The sequence below is a fragment of the Montipora foliosa genome, chromosome 5, assembly GCF_036669935.1.
Source record: "Montipora foliosa isolate CH-2021 chromosome 5, ASM3666993v2, whole genome shotgun sequence".
Lineage (NCBI taxonomy): Eukaryota > Metazoa > Cnidaria > Anthozoa > Scleractinia > Acroporidae > Montipora > Montipora foliosa.
In genome coordinates this window covers 4,886,091-4,902,792 of record NC_090873.1, presented here as the reverse complement: position 1 = coordinate 4,902,792, position 16,702 = coordinate 4,886,091, and the positions used below count along the sequence as shown (strand labels likewise).

The window sequence follows — 16,702 nt, the reverse complement described above, 5'->3', positions numbered from 1 at the left end:
GAGGGAAATTGTCCTGTCCTCTTAACAGGATTCCACTCAAATGGGAAGCACCCAAGAATACCAGTTGCATGCCACCTCGATCGAGGTTAAAACCGAGATGGCGTCAGCCTCACCCATCACATGATTTTGGAAAAATGCCGACGCCAACTGCGCATGTGTAGGTTAGCTTAGTTACGTCTGAACATCTCTTGTGTTTTCGCTTGTACTTGCGTTACATCTGTGACTTAAATGTGTGTTTGGGTTCAAAGTCTTGACTGACCGATTAAACTGTCTCAACTGAGATTTTGCAAATTCGCCTGGCTTTTGTATAGGAAACTGCATGAACGCGAGTGCATAGTTCCTGGTTTTTGGGTACGAGTGATGCTTTGAACGTTCTTAAAATTACTGCTCGTACAATTTGAGAACTTTCAAAACATCACGATCAACCATAAATCACAAAATGTACTAGCAAGTTCATACCATTTTATTTATTTATTCTACTCAACAGAATCATCTCCTCGCTGCCATTGTAACTTCTGTATTGCATTCTATAATCTCGATTGCTCTCTACCTATCAATTTTATGCATTCCGATGATCCTTTGACCAATCAAAAACCCGATTTTTTTCCAGTATATAACAAACGCCTTTATAACCCAGTTTCTATGTTACGAGTTAGGTCCGGTTCAAACGTCGAACTTCACATGTGCCGAATCTAATGCAAATGAGAGAAAACCATGGATTTTTCTCATTTGCATTAGATTCGGAAAATGCGAAGTTAGAAATTTGAACCAGGCCTTAGATTGACAAGAGCACAACCATGTTCTTGAATCTTATACAAAATTGACTGCATAGTTTTATAAATTTACGCATGCCATCTTCACAAAATGAATGTGAAATCCAATACTTCTTTTTGCTTTTGGCATGTGATTAGCTCGTCGCAAATGCATGATTAAGAGAAAAATCTATATATCTTTGTCCCACGTTTATTGCTTTCTTTCATAACAATGTGTTGGCCTATGATAAATAGCGACGTACAGACTTGATTTCGATTTTAAAACCAACCTCTTAGGTTCTCATACCGAGGCATTCTTCGTATCTACGTACAATAGCTTACCTCGGCATGATTAAGTGATCATCGGGATCGTGATCGCGGGATTGATTTGAAAGTTCGTTCTCTCCGCCAAATTTCAAGATCGATTATTTAAGCCCTGGCCAAACTGTCGAACAAAGTTGGATTCAACGCTCCAACTTTGCTCGATCCAACATTGTTCGACCGTTTGGGCACCCATGTTGAATGATGTTCGTCCGACGTTTTTAGTTCGATCAAGTGTTGGATGGAGTTTGCTTTTGATCAAACATTACGACCAACAATTCTGCTCGAAGCAACAATGTTGCAGTGTTTTGCCGCTCTTCTAATTATAACAAAGTTTTGTCCTGAATCGAGTCACGTTCGCGCCTCTAGCCAATCACGAATGGCTATCTTATTTTCAAGCCTAGGCTTCTAGCATTATTTGCAACAAAGATGGCGGACAAGGAACAACAGCCAGAATCCTTGATCAGTGAGTATGAAGCAAAGCCATGTCTTTGGGACACTTTTAGTTCCCTTAATCACTATCGCTCTGTTTGGAGATTTCTGGTTCAATAGTGCTTACAATTTCTTCAAATTGATCCGAGCTCATTCTCATCATCTCCTACACGCGGATGTATCTTGCAGTGAACATACACTTTTCTACACGTTCTCTTAACCATTTTTTGGTTTTCCTTCTTTGAGTCTATCATTTCCGTCCTCAAACAGCTCCAGTAACACAAACGTTACGAGCGGTTCTCGTTTTAGTGCTAGCGCCGTATTTATAAATTTAGCGCCAACTTGAACTTGAATGTTTCGTCAAGCAATGTTGGATAATGTTTTGCCACTACCTCAACATTTACATCCAACAATGTTGCATGTGAAATCCAACTTTGTTCGATAGTTTTGCCAGGGCTTTAAACCTTAACATTCATGTAAAAAAGGGATTTTAATATGCAAATTAGTTCAAGTTGCGTATCACGCTTTGCACGTGACACGTGCATTTTTTCAGATTAGAACGAGCGAATCACTCACCACGTGCGGGCACTTTTCGTGTAGTGCACACTTCGCACGTGTGAAACTGGTTGCTTGTACGAAAATCAGCGCTTAACCGAAATCAAGAGACGAGAAAACTTAATTGTTTCAATTTTCAACTAGTACTCCGTCTTTGTGGATAATTTAGTACAGACTCAGGTTTTGCCATGCACTATGCTATGCTGGATCGTTTTCTAGAAGTGTTTTCAATTGGCTTCCAAACAATTATCTAGTTGTGAGTATTCAAAAATATTAGATATTACTTCAAGTTAGATAGCTTGTTAAGTTTAACTTGTTACATAATTGCTATCTATGATTTGTAAAGCGCTTACAGCTTATGCTATACGTTTAACTTATAATTAACCATACCTTGTACAACTCTGCAGAGGAGAGATGAAATTTGAACACCCTTCGTCCGATATTTTCATTTTCTGATCATGAATTTTATTCATTGATTTGCAGACAGAAAAGCATCTCGTATTGATTGTGAACGATGTTAATGACAACGTGCCGACATTCATAAGTACACCATATGTTGCAAGAATAGCCGAGGTGAGTGTGATTATGCAGCAGTCGTTAGAAACAATCAAAACATGACGACCAGTTCTCGTCGTCGTAAGTTTTTGGCGTAAATTTAGATAAAATTTAATTCTCGTTTTTCACATGACGTCACGGCGGCCATGTTGATGTCCCGACCCAAATTGACCAATAGGCCATTTCCGAGTTCATGTCTTCCTCTTCTTCAAAGCGAGTTTAAGTGCGAAGTTTTTGTGATGGTAATTAGTTCTACTTTGCATATGAATGAAAACTAATTTTCATAAGAAAAACTTCGTACTTAGACTCGCTTTGAAGAAGAGGCGAACATGAACTCGGAAATGGCCTATTTGGTTAGTCGAGTTGAGTACGGCCTGGTCAGATTCAAACTCGATTGGCAAGAGATTAAGCTCCTTTTGTTCATATCATACGTGGGTACTTTTCGACCTAACTTGAAAGACTAGTTACTTGGCAATGGACTACAAGAACAACTAAACTTACGACCGCAGTAACACCGGTCGGACTCTCGGAGGTCGTAGGTTCGAATCCTGCCCAGGGGAGCGGTTCTTGAAAGTTCCTAAACTTTACGGGTCATTTTCGGGTGTTTATAACAACAATTCCTGTTGTATCTCAAGAACGGAGAGGATTTAAGTCGTCAAACTCTGCAGTCGTTTTTTTTTTTGTTACCTTGAAAACATGTTTAAAAGATGGGCTTTCCTAAACAAGCGGTTAGCAGTTTCACAAATGGCTTTTCGGTCCCGAAAGGTTTTTGGGACTTTCGAGAAACGGGCCACAAGATTGATTTTCAGTTGTCCTTTATCCCGTTGCCAAGCGACTAGTCTGTGATTCTTCTCAGGGGCGCTTTGTACGTAAATAGTCGCATTTGAAATAACTTGGTGTCGTAAAGCCGGGGTAAGACTGCATCGCCAGTGAAATCCAGGCTTTAACCTTCGAACATCATCGCATCAAATTTGGGCGAATTGTTTGATCGAAAACAAACTTTTCCCAAAATTCCTTGAAGGAAAAATGTTAACACAAGATCAGCAGTTTTCGCGGGTTGAGCCTGTGCTGTGTTTGGGTGTTTTAGTTTAATAGTAAGTAGAGGTCTAACATAACTCAATTCTCACCTAGAATGTCACCATCGGATCCCCAGTGATTGACGTCAGTGCCATTGATAAAGATCTCGGCCAGAATGCACAGATCTCCTACACTTTTAGCCCCGAAACAAAGGTAAAACTCGAATAAAATATTAACTGTTGGGTCAGGACGCAACTGTTAGAGTTTCTTGCTCAGAAAACAATGGGCACAAAAAATATGCGGTGGAATCCATAACATAACATAACAGAGGTGTGTCCAACACAGGGTTGCGTGGGCTGCGTGAAAGCTGGAACTGTTTGCTGCCATTCGCTTACTCTTGAAAATTGTTGTTATTTCGGTCGCGCGATTAGTCTGCTAGACTAGAACTACCTGGCTCGTAGAGGTATTGACTGATTGGCTGCGTGTACTGTCTGATTGACTTCGCTAAGAGACTTCGTGCCTTCTAATCAATGCAATTTTCGGCTGTCGGTTGACTTACTGACTGATTGGCTGAATGATTTTTTGGATTGGCTGGTCGACTTTAATGTATGAACGATTGACAATTCATGTCCAGATTTTACTTGATGGCTTTCTTGATGTCTACGACTACTACTACTACTTCTACTACTACCACTACCACTACCACTACCACTACCACTACCACTACCAGTATCACTACCACTACCACCACCACTACCACTACCACTACCACTACCACTACCACTACCACTACCACTACTACTACTACTACTACTACTACCACTACCACTACCACTACTACTACTACCACTACTACTACTACTATTACTACTACTACTACTACTACTATTACTACTACTACTACTACTACTACTACTACTACTACTACTACTACTACTACTACTACTACTACTACTACTACTACTACTACTACTTGAGTTTGATATAGAAGTACCTTTCCCGTCGAAAAAGTACTGTTTCATATCTCCTCCTACGTTGTCCTTTCTCACAAGTTGATTTTTCCATCCTCTCCTCTTTCCTCTCTGTGCTAACTATTTGTCTCACTGCTTTCTTTTCAAAGGGTTTCTTTTCTCCATGGCAGGTTAGACCTCTCTTTTTCTTCTCTCTTTCTCGTCTTGTGTTTGAATGCACAATCATTTCTGCACAGATAACATACAACCAGGCGCGTGTATGGTTAGTCGCGTTCTAATGCCCTTTGTTACACAATATTGCGGAGTCAGGTTTTGGGGTGATTTAGACTACTTACTCCGACATAAGAATTTGAATCGAATTTAATACATGGGCCTGTTGTTAATCAGTGGATTACAAAGGATGCCAACGATTGTATGTGCGAATAAGTTAACACACGCTCGCGCTAAAAAATCCTTTCTTTTGACAGACCGACACCTTCGCTATAACCAATCACAATGGAAACATAAGGGTCAGTGGACCTCTGGATTTCGAAAAAGAGCAACGCTACACTCTGTTTGTTATTGCAAAGGTAAGCTGACAAATCTTACCAGATTCCGAAAAGGCGAGTGGAAATCATATGAATTGGGTGGTCTTTGTGTTTCGGTATCTCGACTGGAAATAGCTGATACCTCAAGTTTTTAGCGATTTTGGAAAGTCCACCATTCACTTGTTATTATAATCATGCCTAAGATTTATAATCTGATACCAGAAGCTAATTACATTCTTCTCAAAATATCCAAGTTATAGTCATAGTTATAGTAACTCGTTGAAACGCTCTCGTGCAACTACGATATACAACATAGGTAGGACAGACCACAATACTGGGAACTCCATGCCCTACTCTTTTCGAATAGTGTGTGGGTTCTTTTACCTCCCACAGGGTTACGAACATTGAAGGGCCTATGGCCAATCGTACCTATCCTACAACACTAGAGAGGCTAACCATTTGCAGATGTCATTACAAAGGCAGCACTTTCTCCACAGGCGAACTCACGGCCTCCCGAATGGCAGCCCGTTGCATGCTCAACCGACTGATGAGCCACCGATGCGCGGTGCTAAAACGAACAAGATACACGAGTATAGATGGCTTGACGAAGAACTAAAATTATGTGATTGATACTTACATCATCTTTAAGAGCAGTGAGATCTTTGCGTCTTATGATCTTTTAAACTTTCCAAGCGTTTTGCTACTCCTATTCACAGTGCTTTCTTGATGTTTTTACAGGATGCAGGGACACCGCCTTTGGAATCTGAAACAACCGTCATCATCGACGTTACAGATGTTAGCGACAATCCACCGAAATTCCTGAGATCAATTTACCTGGCAGAAATTTCGGAAAACGAGATTTTGGTATTATAAGCTGAAAGAGGGAAAATGGTATCCATACTCGTTCCTAGGGTCTCTCGTCTTCCTGCCCCCGGGAAGATGAGGGACCCTGGGAACGAGGGTTGGATAGTATCTTTTTACAACATTCTTATTGTTATTCATATGCCAACAACTGGAGTTAAGGAGCCTTTTAACTTTTTTCCACAGAAGCTAAAGCACTTTTTGGCTCATTAAGCCATTTTTATAACAACGTGTAAAGTTCGTCTGGTGTAACAGAGTTGAAACGAATTGATCATGATCACCTGTATTTAATTGTGCAACTTGCAAAAGCCGTACGCTTATATTATGCTGATTAAGGCTGCCCGTAAGATGCTCGACATCTTTTGGGAAACGTTTTGCAATTTGGGGCATTTTTTCCATCGATCAAGCAACGACTTTTATCTAAGACAGTATCTCGGAATATATGAAAGGAAACAGGCATTTTTGAAGCTTAAAATTTTGGAGCAACATTTCAGCAACTTTTCGATTTTTTGAGCAACGTTCTGCGAAATTCGAGCAACTTTTTGCAAATTTGGAGTATGTTGTGGAAAACCCTAGACTGATGATTCGAAAATCCTCCACCTCAAATTGCTTTAGCTTTAACCTTGTAATCTTGGAATCAATTACAGTAAACATCCCCATATAAGAAAAAGTGGATTAAGAACATCAGGCTGAAATTTGGCCAATAAAGCACCATATAAATAAGAAAAAATTCAGCCTGATAAATAAAACATGTTCTTAATACAAGGTGGAAAGGGTATTAGGATAAGGAAACAATACAGTGCAGTAACTTATATCAAAGTACTATGGTGTTCAAGACCATTACATGTACAAACTATTACAAAACAGCATTGTATGTTAATTAAACCTCTAGTAATATAAAATTTGAAGTATTTCTAAAACCAATTTTAAGAACATTTTAAGAACACTTTCAGGCTGATTTGTCACTAAAGTATCCCTCATATAAGAACACGATCAGCCTTAAACCTGAAAAAAGTGTTCTTATATGCGGGTGTTAACTGTACCTAAACAATTATTTAAAGCCACATGAAAAAATGTTACGATCACAGCAGATTGCATCTTTTTCGAAAAAAGCGTTTGTATCCGAAATATTTGAATGTCAGAATCGTTTTTTTTTTGTTGGCGCCACCATCTTGAATAATTGTGACGTTTTTGGGCGACATTGTAGTTATTATACAACAGCTCTTGGTATCAAAACTGTAGTGTAACCGTTACATGTCCATGTTATACAGGATGGCAGCGCCCGCGAAACTTGAAAGTAAAAAAAAGCGATTCTAAATTATTATTATTATTTTTTGATAAAAGGAAAAAAGAATTTTCCAAAAAAAAAATCCCACAACTTTGATTGTGAACATTATATCCTCGGGTTTGAAGCTATTGCTTAGTAGGAATGGAGGTTCCTTTTAACGTGTATCCTACTGGAGGCGTAGTTTAGAGGATGAGTGCTCAATCTACTCAGTCTCCGCGAAGTATTTGTCCGCCATCTTGAATTGCTAAAGTAACAGAAGGTTGGGAACAGACGATGAAAGAAAGGGAAGGAGAGAAAAAATTACGGTCTTTCCCCTCACCCCAGTCCGACTGCTTAACGAGGTCGTACTCAAAAAGAGTAAATCACTGCAGGCTGTTTAACGTATTTTGAAATACTTGTGTTTATAGGGGTCTTCAATTTTGCAAGTTGAAGCTTTTGACGGAGACACTGGTGTTGACAACAAAGTCTACTACGAGATAATAAGTGGTCAGTTAATAGAAAAATATCCCGAAAAGATATGTTAGAACACGTTTGGCACCACGGTCGCGTTTGCACTAGAACCTCTGCTGAAAGAAATTGTTTGGGTCGGGTTTGCTTTGAAATTTAATCTGTTCCTACCCCAGGAGAAGGCAAACGTGAAAACACTATATAGAAAACCCTGCGCAAGAGAGCCAATTCTTTGATTGCACTCACGTGATAAGACGGCCATGTCGGTGCCAAAACGCCAGAAAAATGTAGCTCAAGTTTTGCATAATAATGGCGTCAAATTCCCAAAAAGACTTTTGCTATTGTTCTTTCAACTAACACGTCCGCTGTGACGTCAGCTGCAATCAAAGGATATAATAAAAGCCTTATTGAACTAGCTTGATTGGTCCGTTCTGGGAAAATATTGGTTTTGTTCCTTTTTTGCAAGTTCTGTGCTTCGCGATAATTCCGTCTTGTTCACCTTGTACAATACGGGCCAACTATCCTGTGACTGGATGGGTACGAACGGTTTTAAAGTCAAAAATGGAAAAGAAATGGTTCATTGTTATTTGCTCACATTGTCTTCAAAACCTCAAATTTTGGTGATTTCACGTTGTTGTTTTGTGGATTGCGGCAAAGAAATGCTCGGAAACTCGTGCTGCACGTACAATGGTATTCTGGCTTTGTCGATGCTGTAGCCGTCGTCTTTGCTTAAACTCTCTAATTTTGGTGTTGATTTCAACCAAAGCTTTTTTCAAAATCAGGAGACGATGAAGGATTATTTGCAGTGGACAAGTCCTCTGGAATCCTGACACTTAATGGTACATTAGACGCTGAAAAGACGGATTTCTTTAGGGTCACAGTTCGAGTAAGTCTTCTATTGAATATTTCACAGCGAACTAGTCATCGGAAACTAAATGGCCCCCTCCTCCTCTCCTTCAATAAAAAAAAAAAACCAAAAACAAAAGGAAATTGGTCGAATTGGCAGGTCTTAATTCATTCAAAAGTTCGAAATTTGCCGCCTTGTCAGAACCATATTCGTCTTGATTTTCGAGAAACGATTAGGTTATATGTTTCGAAGATGCTTATCCGAAGGCACTCATAGCTTTTGACAGCCTGATCAGCAGAGAGCGCTCGGTTTGCTAATACTGTACGACAAAAAAGTGCTTCTTTCGGCCAAGCTGTGATGAGCATGATCTTTCTTTCTTTTTTATCCTTCCCTCCTTCCTTCCTTCCATCCTTCCCTCCTTCCTTCCTTCCTTCCATCCATCCATCCTTCCATCCATCCTTCCTTCCTTCCATCCATCCTTCCATCCTTCCTTCCTTGCTTCCATCCTTCCATCCAACCTTCCTTCCTTCCTTCCTTCCTTCCTTCCTTCCTCCCTTCCTTTCTTCTTTCCATCCATCCATCCATCCATCCTTCCTTCCTTCCTTCGTTCCTTCCCTCCCTCCTTCCATCCATCCTTCCATCCTTCCTTCCTTCCATTCATCCTTCCATCCATCCTTCCATCCTTCCTTCCTTCCTTCTTTCCTTCCTTCCTTCCTTCCTTCCTTCCTTCCTTCCTTCCTTCCTTCCTTCCTTCCTCCCTCCTTGCCTCCCTCTTTGCCTCCCTCCCTTCCTTTCTTTATTGTAATCCTTTTCTTTTGAAGTCCCACTCTTACGCATGGAAAACTCTTTTGAGTCTCCTCAAAGTGCTACAATGTTTCAGCATAACAGACCCTGTACAATGAAAACCTGAATAGCGGCAATGCCTTGAATGAAAGCTCAATTCAATTCCCTCTTCACATTAATCTAGTAATTTCATGCGTAAACTACATTCCACTTTTTTTGTTTACATTTGGACAGGCATCAGAGGTTGTTGACCCATCATCGAACTCTACAGCCATTGTGCTGATCACTGTTCTGGACGCAAATAACAATTCTCCTGAGTTTTTACAGAGTAGCTATAAGTTTAACATAAGAGAGGATGTTGCAGTGCCTGGCCACATAGTGACGGATCAGCTCCTTGTAACGGATAAAGATATTTACGTAAGTACAGTTTGAGGACTTATATAACCTCATTTTGCCATTCCAAGCCTCAAAGTGAGACAGCATCAACTACCTGAAGCAACGAAAATGCTGACGTCGCAGACGAGATGAAGTTCAAACGAAATCAGTTTCGTTGCGTTTTGCTTAGGCTGGCGAAAATGACATTTGTAGTTTGAAAGCTAAGAGGCAGTGCAGCCCAGTGGTAAGGGCGCTTGCCTTGAGATCCGGAGATCCCGGGTTCAAGACCCGCTCTGACCACTCGTTGAATTTGTTCCTGGTAGTCCCTGGTTCAACTTCCCAGCTGCACTTGTAAATAGCCAACTGGTTTGCCTCCGGCCAGTTGGGATTCTTAGCAGTTGTTCTGTTCAATGCTTGGAGATATTAGCTACTAGCTACTCTAATCCGAAGTTAAATAATGATAATTACTCACTTACTTACTTACTTGTTTTTATTAACGGAGTTCAATCGTCAACATTCTTGTCAGCATTCTCGTTTTCTCACGTTACAGTTTCTTCAAAACTATTTTTTTCTGATTTTCGTATCTTTGCAAAACCATGAAAAATGATGGGTATACGTTTCCACCTCCTAATTTTTTTCTTCTGAAGCAATTCCTTCTAAGGAATCCAAACAGATCAAACATTTCAAGTACGAAATTACATTGCGTAAAATGCTAAAAAATGGAGTCGGTCTAGCAAATAATTAAAACAAATTGAAGAAATGATTATTTCCGATGGTGACTCGGGAAAACTCGGAAAAATCCGAGTGTTCCTTTGCAGGAGTCGAACCTACAACCTTCCGATTACTAGTTCGGATGCTCTACCACTGAAGAGATTCTTTTTGTTTTTCGATGTCGACTCGGGGATACTCGGAAAAATCCGAGCGCTGTTTGGAATGAGTCGTACCTACGACATTCCGATTACTAGTTCGGATGCTCTACTATTGTCAAAATGGTGTATTAGTGCTTTACTGCTGTGAAGGAGATGACAAACTAACATGGAATGAAAAATTAGTCTTTTGGTTCTTCTGACGTTGTTGATAAACAAGTGTAATTTTTTTAGCCCCAGAATCGCCGCTTTGCGTATTCTTTGTCTGGAAAAGACAGCAAGGACTTCACAATCGATCCCTCTTCTGGACTACTGAGGATAAACGCCAGCCTCGATTATGAGCAGGGGAAATTCAACTACACATTCAAGGTAATTTGGGATTTTACTACTTGACACTTAGCTACAACCTCTCCTCGGCCCCGCTGGCCGAACGGTAACCCCTCTGGCTACGAGAACGGCACAAAAATTATGTTTAAGAAGAACGTTTTCCTTCCTCTGGAAACAAAGGTACTGAACCTCGTAAAATGAGCAATTTTTTTCCTTTGTCAACAGGTCTTTGCGAATGAAACCGATACTGCTGAGGTTCTATCAGGTGTTGCCACGGTAACAGTGGAACTCATCAATGTGAATGACAACGAGCCTGTATTTGAGAAGAATCTGTACAACTTCACGATCGATGAGGATGCTCCAATTGACTTTGTCGTTGGAGCTGTGAAGGTTAGTTTTCCCCTTGAATGCCGATAATGTGCTTTTAGGAACAAGCCAGCATGATTTGAGCTAACAGCTAAATTGCCATCGGCTTTGACCAAGGAATGACAGAGGTAGAGTTGACCGCCCGCATCAGTGTAGTCCGAAGAGGGTCTGTTATTGGTAAATGACGTTTTCGACGTTCTGAATGGAAGCGTACAATGAGAATTATAGCAACCGCTGTGATTGGCCAAATCACAGTATAATCAAATTCCCTTATAACAACTTCTGTGATTGGCCAAATCACAGTCGTACAATCAAGTGCTCTTATAACAACCGCTGTGATTGGTCTAAACTGCTTGCCTTACAGTAGTTCAAAGGTTTGAGCGTCTGTTAGTTACGTTCGTACAATCTTACAACCCATGCGGATTAACTTAGGTTAGCATCCTTATAACAGATTCAAGCACGGAAAAGAAAAAAGGCAGAAACTTCGCTTTCGTTATCACAAAAAAGACAAACTTTCAAGAGCGAATCAAACAATTGCCCGCAGCTCTGCTTCGTAACAATTCTTCAGGTCTCGTGTCCCTCCTTTTGTACCTTATAACATCACAAACCAACATAGAGCTGTTTTCAATTGAGTGTTGAAAGTAATTAGATAATTACTTTGGTTTATGATTACTTCACTCAGTGATTGGTTGAAAGTTCTCGCGCCATAGACCTTATTCATAAATGGCGGTCAATTTATGATTCTTTTGTCGAAGTGCAAATTAACCTACCAAGCCTCGATACCCTACAGTGAATTGAAAAGAATTCTTGCTCTAAAATTAGGCTTGGTAGGCTAATTTGCAGGTGGACAAAAGAATTATAAATGTTACCGCCATTTATGAATAAGGTCTATTTTTTCAAGCAATCAGGAGTGAAACCAAAACCAATCGTGGCTCACGCGTGCACATTTTCCCGCGCTCTGTGTCGGCTACGTGTAATTACTTCGAATTTTGATTGGTTTGCCGGATTGTCTCAGTCCTTTTTGATTGGTCAAAGTAATTACTTTGGTTTTGGTTTTACGACAAACTCGCTCTAAAGACTTCTTTTTATCTGTTGCTATTAGTTTGTTTCTATTATCCTTTAACGTGTGAATGTCGAGTCGGAAGTTTCCACAATATCAAAGCAGCGTAACAGTTTCTTTTTTTGGCAAATGAGCGGCTAATTTAGCATGTTGATTAATGGCCAAGCTTCCAAACTGCGAATGAATCAGAACTCCATATACGAACCGGGAAATGGATAAACCTCTTACGTCATAAAATTGTTTGTGAAGTTTCTGCAAGTCAAGTTTGCAAGTTGTCACGTGCACACAGCAAAATTGTTAACTGCTGAAGTGTACTAAAAGTTCGATGCGTCGATTTAAAGGCTTGTTTTAATTCATTTAAATTAAGGTTTGATGTAAATCAACTGGCCAAATATTTTCAACGATGGGACACTGGCATCATTTCTACATTTGCCATTCTTTTTCAGTACTTTCATTTCCAGATGTAAGCTAGACGTTTTTCTAACTAACCTATTTAATGATTTAGCGCACGGGAGTATCCTTATAGCTCAGTGGAAGAGCATTCGGTGCCCTCACAATGTGCCCCGGTATGCCCAATCCATCATCGACTGATCGATAAAATACGTAACTACTTACATTCGAATCATTCGTTTAAACCTACTAACTGAAAGTCATCTGGGTGATTTTTTTTTCTTTTTTTTCCTTGGAAGCAAAGTGTTTCATGGAATTTATTGAAGATGCAAAAACTCGAGCAAAACTGGCCGTGCATCCATTTTAAGGCTAATGCGTGCCTTCGGTATCATATTTTACTCTTAACAGGCAATAGATGCTGATCTTGGTACCCTTGGAGAAATAAATTACGAGCTGTATGGAAGTGGAAGCTCAAGGTGAATAATACTGTTTTAAAGATGACGACGATGATGAAATCGTGTACAAGCGTGCCCATGACGATGATGATACCGATTATAATCACGACAATTACGTTGACGAACACGACGATGACGTGGAGCATTACGACGATAACGTTGACGACTACGACGTTCGAGGAAACGAGGATGATTACTATGACGACGGTAATGATGAAAGCCAGTGAAAATGAAGACGATAAGATGATTATGACAATATTAATGACGAAGTAATTGATCTCGTACAAAAAAATACCTCTAAGGTTCTTGGACCTAACGCGAGAGCATTTCAGCTATTAAAATACTATTTTCTACCGTGCTAATCCAAACTCCATCATCCATGTTTTTCCTTTGTTACAGACCAATAATTTCAGCTGAAACTGTTTCTCTTTGCAATATAACCTATTAATGATTTTTGTCGATGAAGCCCTTCCTGCTCTATATTATCTTATTTACCATTGACAACTGACCTACCGATACAATCAATCCTTACTTGGTTCACTTTCAGAATTTTAAGTTGCGGTAGTTTTTGAGGAATACAAAATGCCCACTATTTTAACTATGTGGCCTTAAGTCGCAAGTTGGCTTCAAAGCCACCCCTCCCTCCAAGAAAACGTTGTTGTCTTACCACTGTCTCTGTAAAAGTTACCTTCGATTCACTCATGTGTTGATTCATATCCTATCAATTCCTGTTCTGATAGCTTTAAGGTGGACTCAAATGGAACCATCAGAACAACCAAAGGTCTGGACTACGAAACAGCTCAGGAATTCGAGTTTTTTGTGGTTGCGAACGACGGTGGAAGATTTTACGAGGCAAACAAAAATTACGTCACCAAAGTTACAGTCGCATTGTTCGACGTCAACGACAATGATCCAGTTTTTCTTAATGCGCCATATTCTGTTAATATCATGGAAAATCAGACGGATGCTGTCCTGGTGTATCAGGTTTGTTTTTTTGGGAGTTTCGGAAACGACGACGGCTACGGCTACGTCAACGCAGTAAAACAATGATATCATTGGTTAAAAGAGGAAAAATAATCGTGCTGCACGTGCGGCACGCCTTTATCACATTTTTTGGCGCCAGCGCTAACAACGACGCGAAATCACTAAATTCGAAGTTCTGACGACAACGTGTGCGGAATACAAGGTGACGTGAAGCTTTCATTTCTCTTTTTACTCTGCAAACACTGTTACAAATTTATTTCAAGGTTCAAATGGCTATATGGAAATAGTGGTAAGCAACCTTAATTAAAGAACCCATACATTTCTCGAAAAGACGACGACGAAAGAGTCACCTGAAAATAAGACGTTGCACTATTGTAAGTCTTTCGCGATCATTATTCGATCTCATTCACTTCTTACAATGCATTTGTATGTTCACTCTACTTTAAATGTGGTGATTTCACATCGTCGTTATACCGAGTACCGTAAAACTAATGTATGAGCTAAAATGCGTGCTGCATGTGCAACAAGATTAATCGATGATATTATTGTTTTGCGGCGTCGTCGTTTCTCAAAATCCCTTGTATCTTTCAAAGGAAGACGTTTTAATTAAGGCAGTGAATATAGTAACAATTTTTTTCTTGTCTTGACATCATATCAACAGACCGGCTTTTCACAATTTTTGGTAGTTTGACAAGAGATTTTGCGAAACTTCCAAGAAATGAACCTCTTGTCTTGTACGGTATTACGTCATGGTCAGTGTTATAAGGTGTAAGTGTTGTCATTTCTTAACTTCCTTAGGTATCAGCGACCGATTTGGACAGCGGTAACAACGCGAAGGTAAAGTATTGAAAATCGGTCGTAACTATCGTTACGTAGGAGAATTTGACTTTGTTGGAAATGAATTCACCTCAAACACGCTTTGCATATCCCAAGTATGCTCTGCCGCTTCCGTTGAACCAACTTATAGAACCCTTCCTACTGATTTTCTTGGCTTGCACTTTGAAATGTTCATTTCGCCTTCAACATTTCTAGTAGTTCTATAGGTGGTTTTCACGTGACGTCATCGCCGCCATGTTGGTGGACGAAAACAAAAGATCTCTCATTAGCTTCTTTTGTTCGTCCACCAGAATTCGTACATTTCTCTAATGTTATTGGTGTCTCTAGAGGTTAGTTGAAAACGTCCTATAATTGAAATTTTGCGCCATTTCGCACTCCTTCCACTCACACAATTTGTGACCTTTCACTGCAGTCACTAACTTTATTTTCCAGCTAGACACTCTCAATCTCTCAATGAACGCTTTTCATTCAATTGATTTATTCGTGTACCCATGTCCCATTGTTCCATCAATGACAAAGCTCTTCCCTCTTCTATCCACTAAAGACTCACCTAACCAATTCGCTCAAAACGTTATTTTCCGATAAAACCAAATTATCCTATTTCGCGCAGCACTGACGCAGCACCAAATTTTATTTACAAACTAATTTCTTCACTCTTCTGTTTTCTATTCCTCGCAGCAAAGCAAAAAAGGATTGGATTTAATTTAATCATTTCCCAACAAGCTGCATGACTTGAAATTAGATAAGGATTGTTCTCGGACCTCTTGAGGAAAGCTTAAGACATATCGGCATGTAGAAAACAGCTCATGGATGCCCTTGAACGCTCACTGTTCTTTCTATGCAGGTTTCTTTTGATATAATCAGTGGAAATATCGGAGATGCTTTTGCAGTAAATTCTAGTGGCGCTGTTACAACGATAAAGAAGTTAGATCGTGAACAAGAGCCATCTTATTCCTTAACAGTAAGTTTTGTCTAAAGATCTTGATTCTTTTCGTTCGCAGGTATAAGCATTTTTCGTTCTAGAATTCTTAGTGAAATTACGTTTTTGATGTATTCATTTATATGTTTACTATAATCTACTATCATGTGCATTGACGAAAAACACGTAAGCAGGCCACAGTGACTTTTCGCGAAAGACAGCAGAAGTTTATTTCTACCAACAAATACCTTGATGAAAAGGGTGTAGCAGCCTTCTTTAATGACTAGAAATTTAAATAACTGGAACGGCAATTTACTCGAAGAAAATGACGAATGGAATTGAAAAAGAGTTTTCTAGTTCTGTTTGAAACCTTAAAAACAGTCTTTGTCTGCGCGATATGGAATGGACACAAATAAAGTCATTTTTCAGGCGACAAGTCAGGTATTTGATCAACTACTGTGGTGTTCCTTTGCGGGTTCTAAGCAATCATATGCAATTTCATTCCAAGAGGTTTTAAAGATATTCGATTCTTGTTTTGTGCCAGGTTTTGGTGTACGATCACGGACTCCCGCGAAGAAACACAACAACAACTTTGTCAGTAACTGTATTGGACAAGAACGATAACCCACCTGTTATAAATGGCGGAGCCTACATCACGACAAATATAAGCGAGGTAAAAGGATATGTTTTGGAAATCGTATGAACGCCAGTGCATTTTGTGATATGTATGGACACGACCGATGTCTTCAAGGGCGTAGCCAGGAAGG

The 16,702-nt window shown here is 39.8% G+C and overlaps 1 protein-coding gene across 2 annotated transcripts in view; it reads left to right on the top strand.

The window, feature by feature from the left end:
- LOC138003444 (cadherin-23-like) overlaps positions 1–16,702 on the top strand; it is an 81,166-nt gene that overhangs the window by 14,448 nt on the left and 50,016 nt on the right. Inside the window, exons 7-21 of one of the 2 annotated variants that reach the window (XM_068849516.1) lie at positions 2,544–2,633; positions 3,747–3,845; positions 4,753–4,773; positions 5,071–5,172; positions 5,869–5,994; positions 7,687–7,765; positions 8,509–8,612; positions 9,591–9,773; positions 10,832–10,966; positions 11,150–11,314; positions 13,149–13,216; positions 13,936–14,179; positions 14,978–15,016; positions 15,861–15,977; positions 16,480–16,608. In XM_068849516.1, coding sequence (XP_068705617.1) covers positions 2,544–2,633; positions 3,747–3,845; positions 4,753–4,773; positions 5,071–5,172; positions 5,869–5,994; positions 7,687–7,765; positions 8,509–8,612; positions 9,591–9,773; positions 10,832–10,966; positions 11,150–11,314; positions 13,149–13,216; positions 13,936–14,179; positions 14,978–15,016; positions 15,861–15,977; positions 16,480–16,608 — 1,701 coding nt within the window. The remainder of the gene's footprint in view (positions 1–2,543; positions 2,634–3,746; positions 3,846–4,752; positions 4,774–5,070; positions 5,173–5,868; positions 5,995–7,686; positions 7,766–8,508; positions 8,613–9,590; positions 9,774–10,831; positions 10,967–11,149; positions 11,315–13,148; positions 13,217–13,935; positions 14,180–14,977; positions 15,017–15,860; positions 15,978–16,479; positions 16,609–16,702) is intronic. The other variant, XM_068849517.1, reaches the window with a different exon arrangement.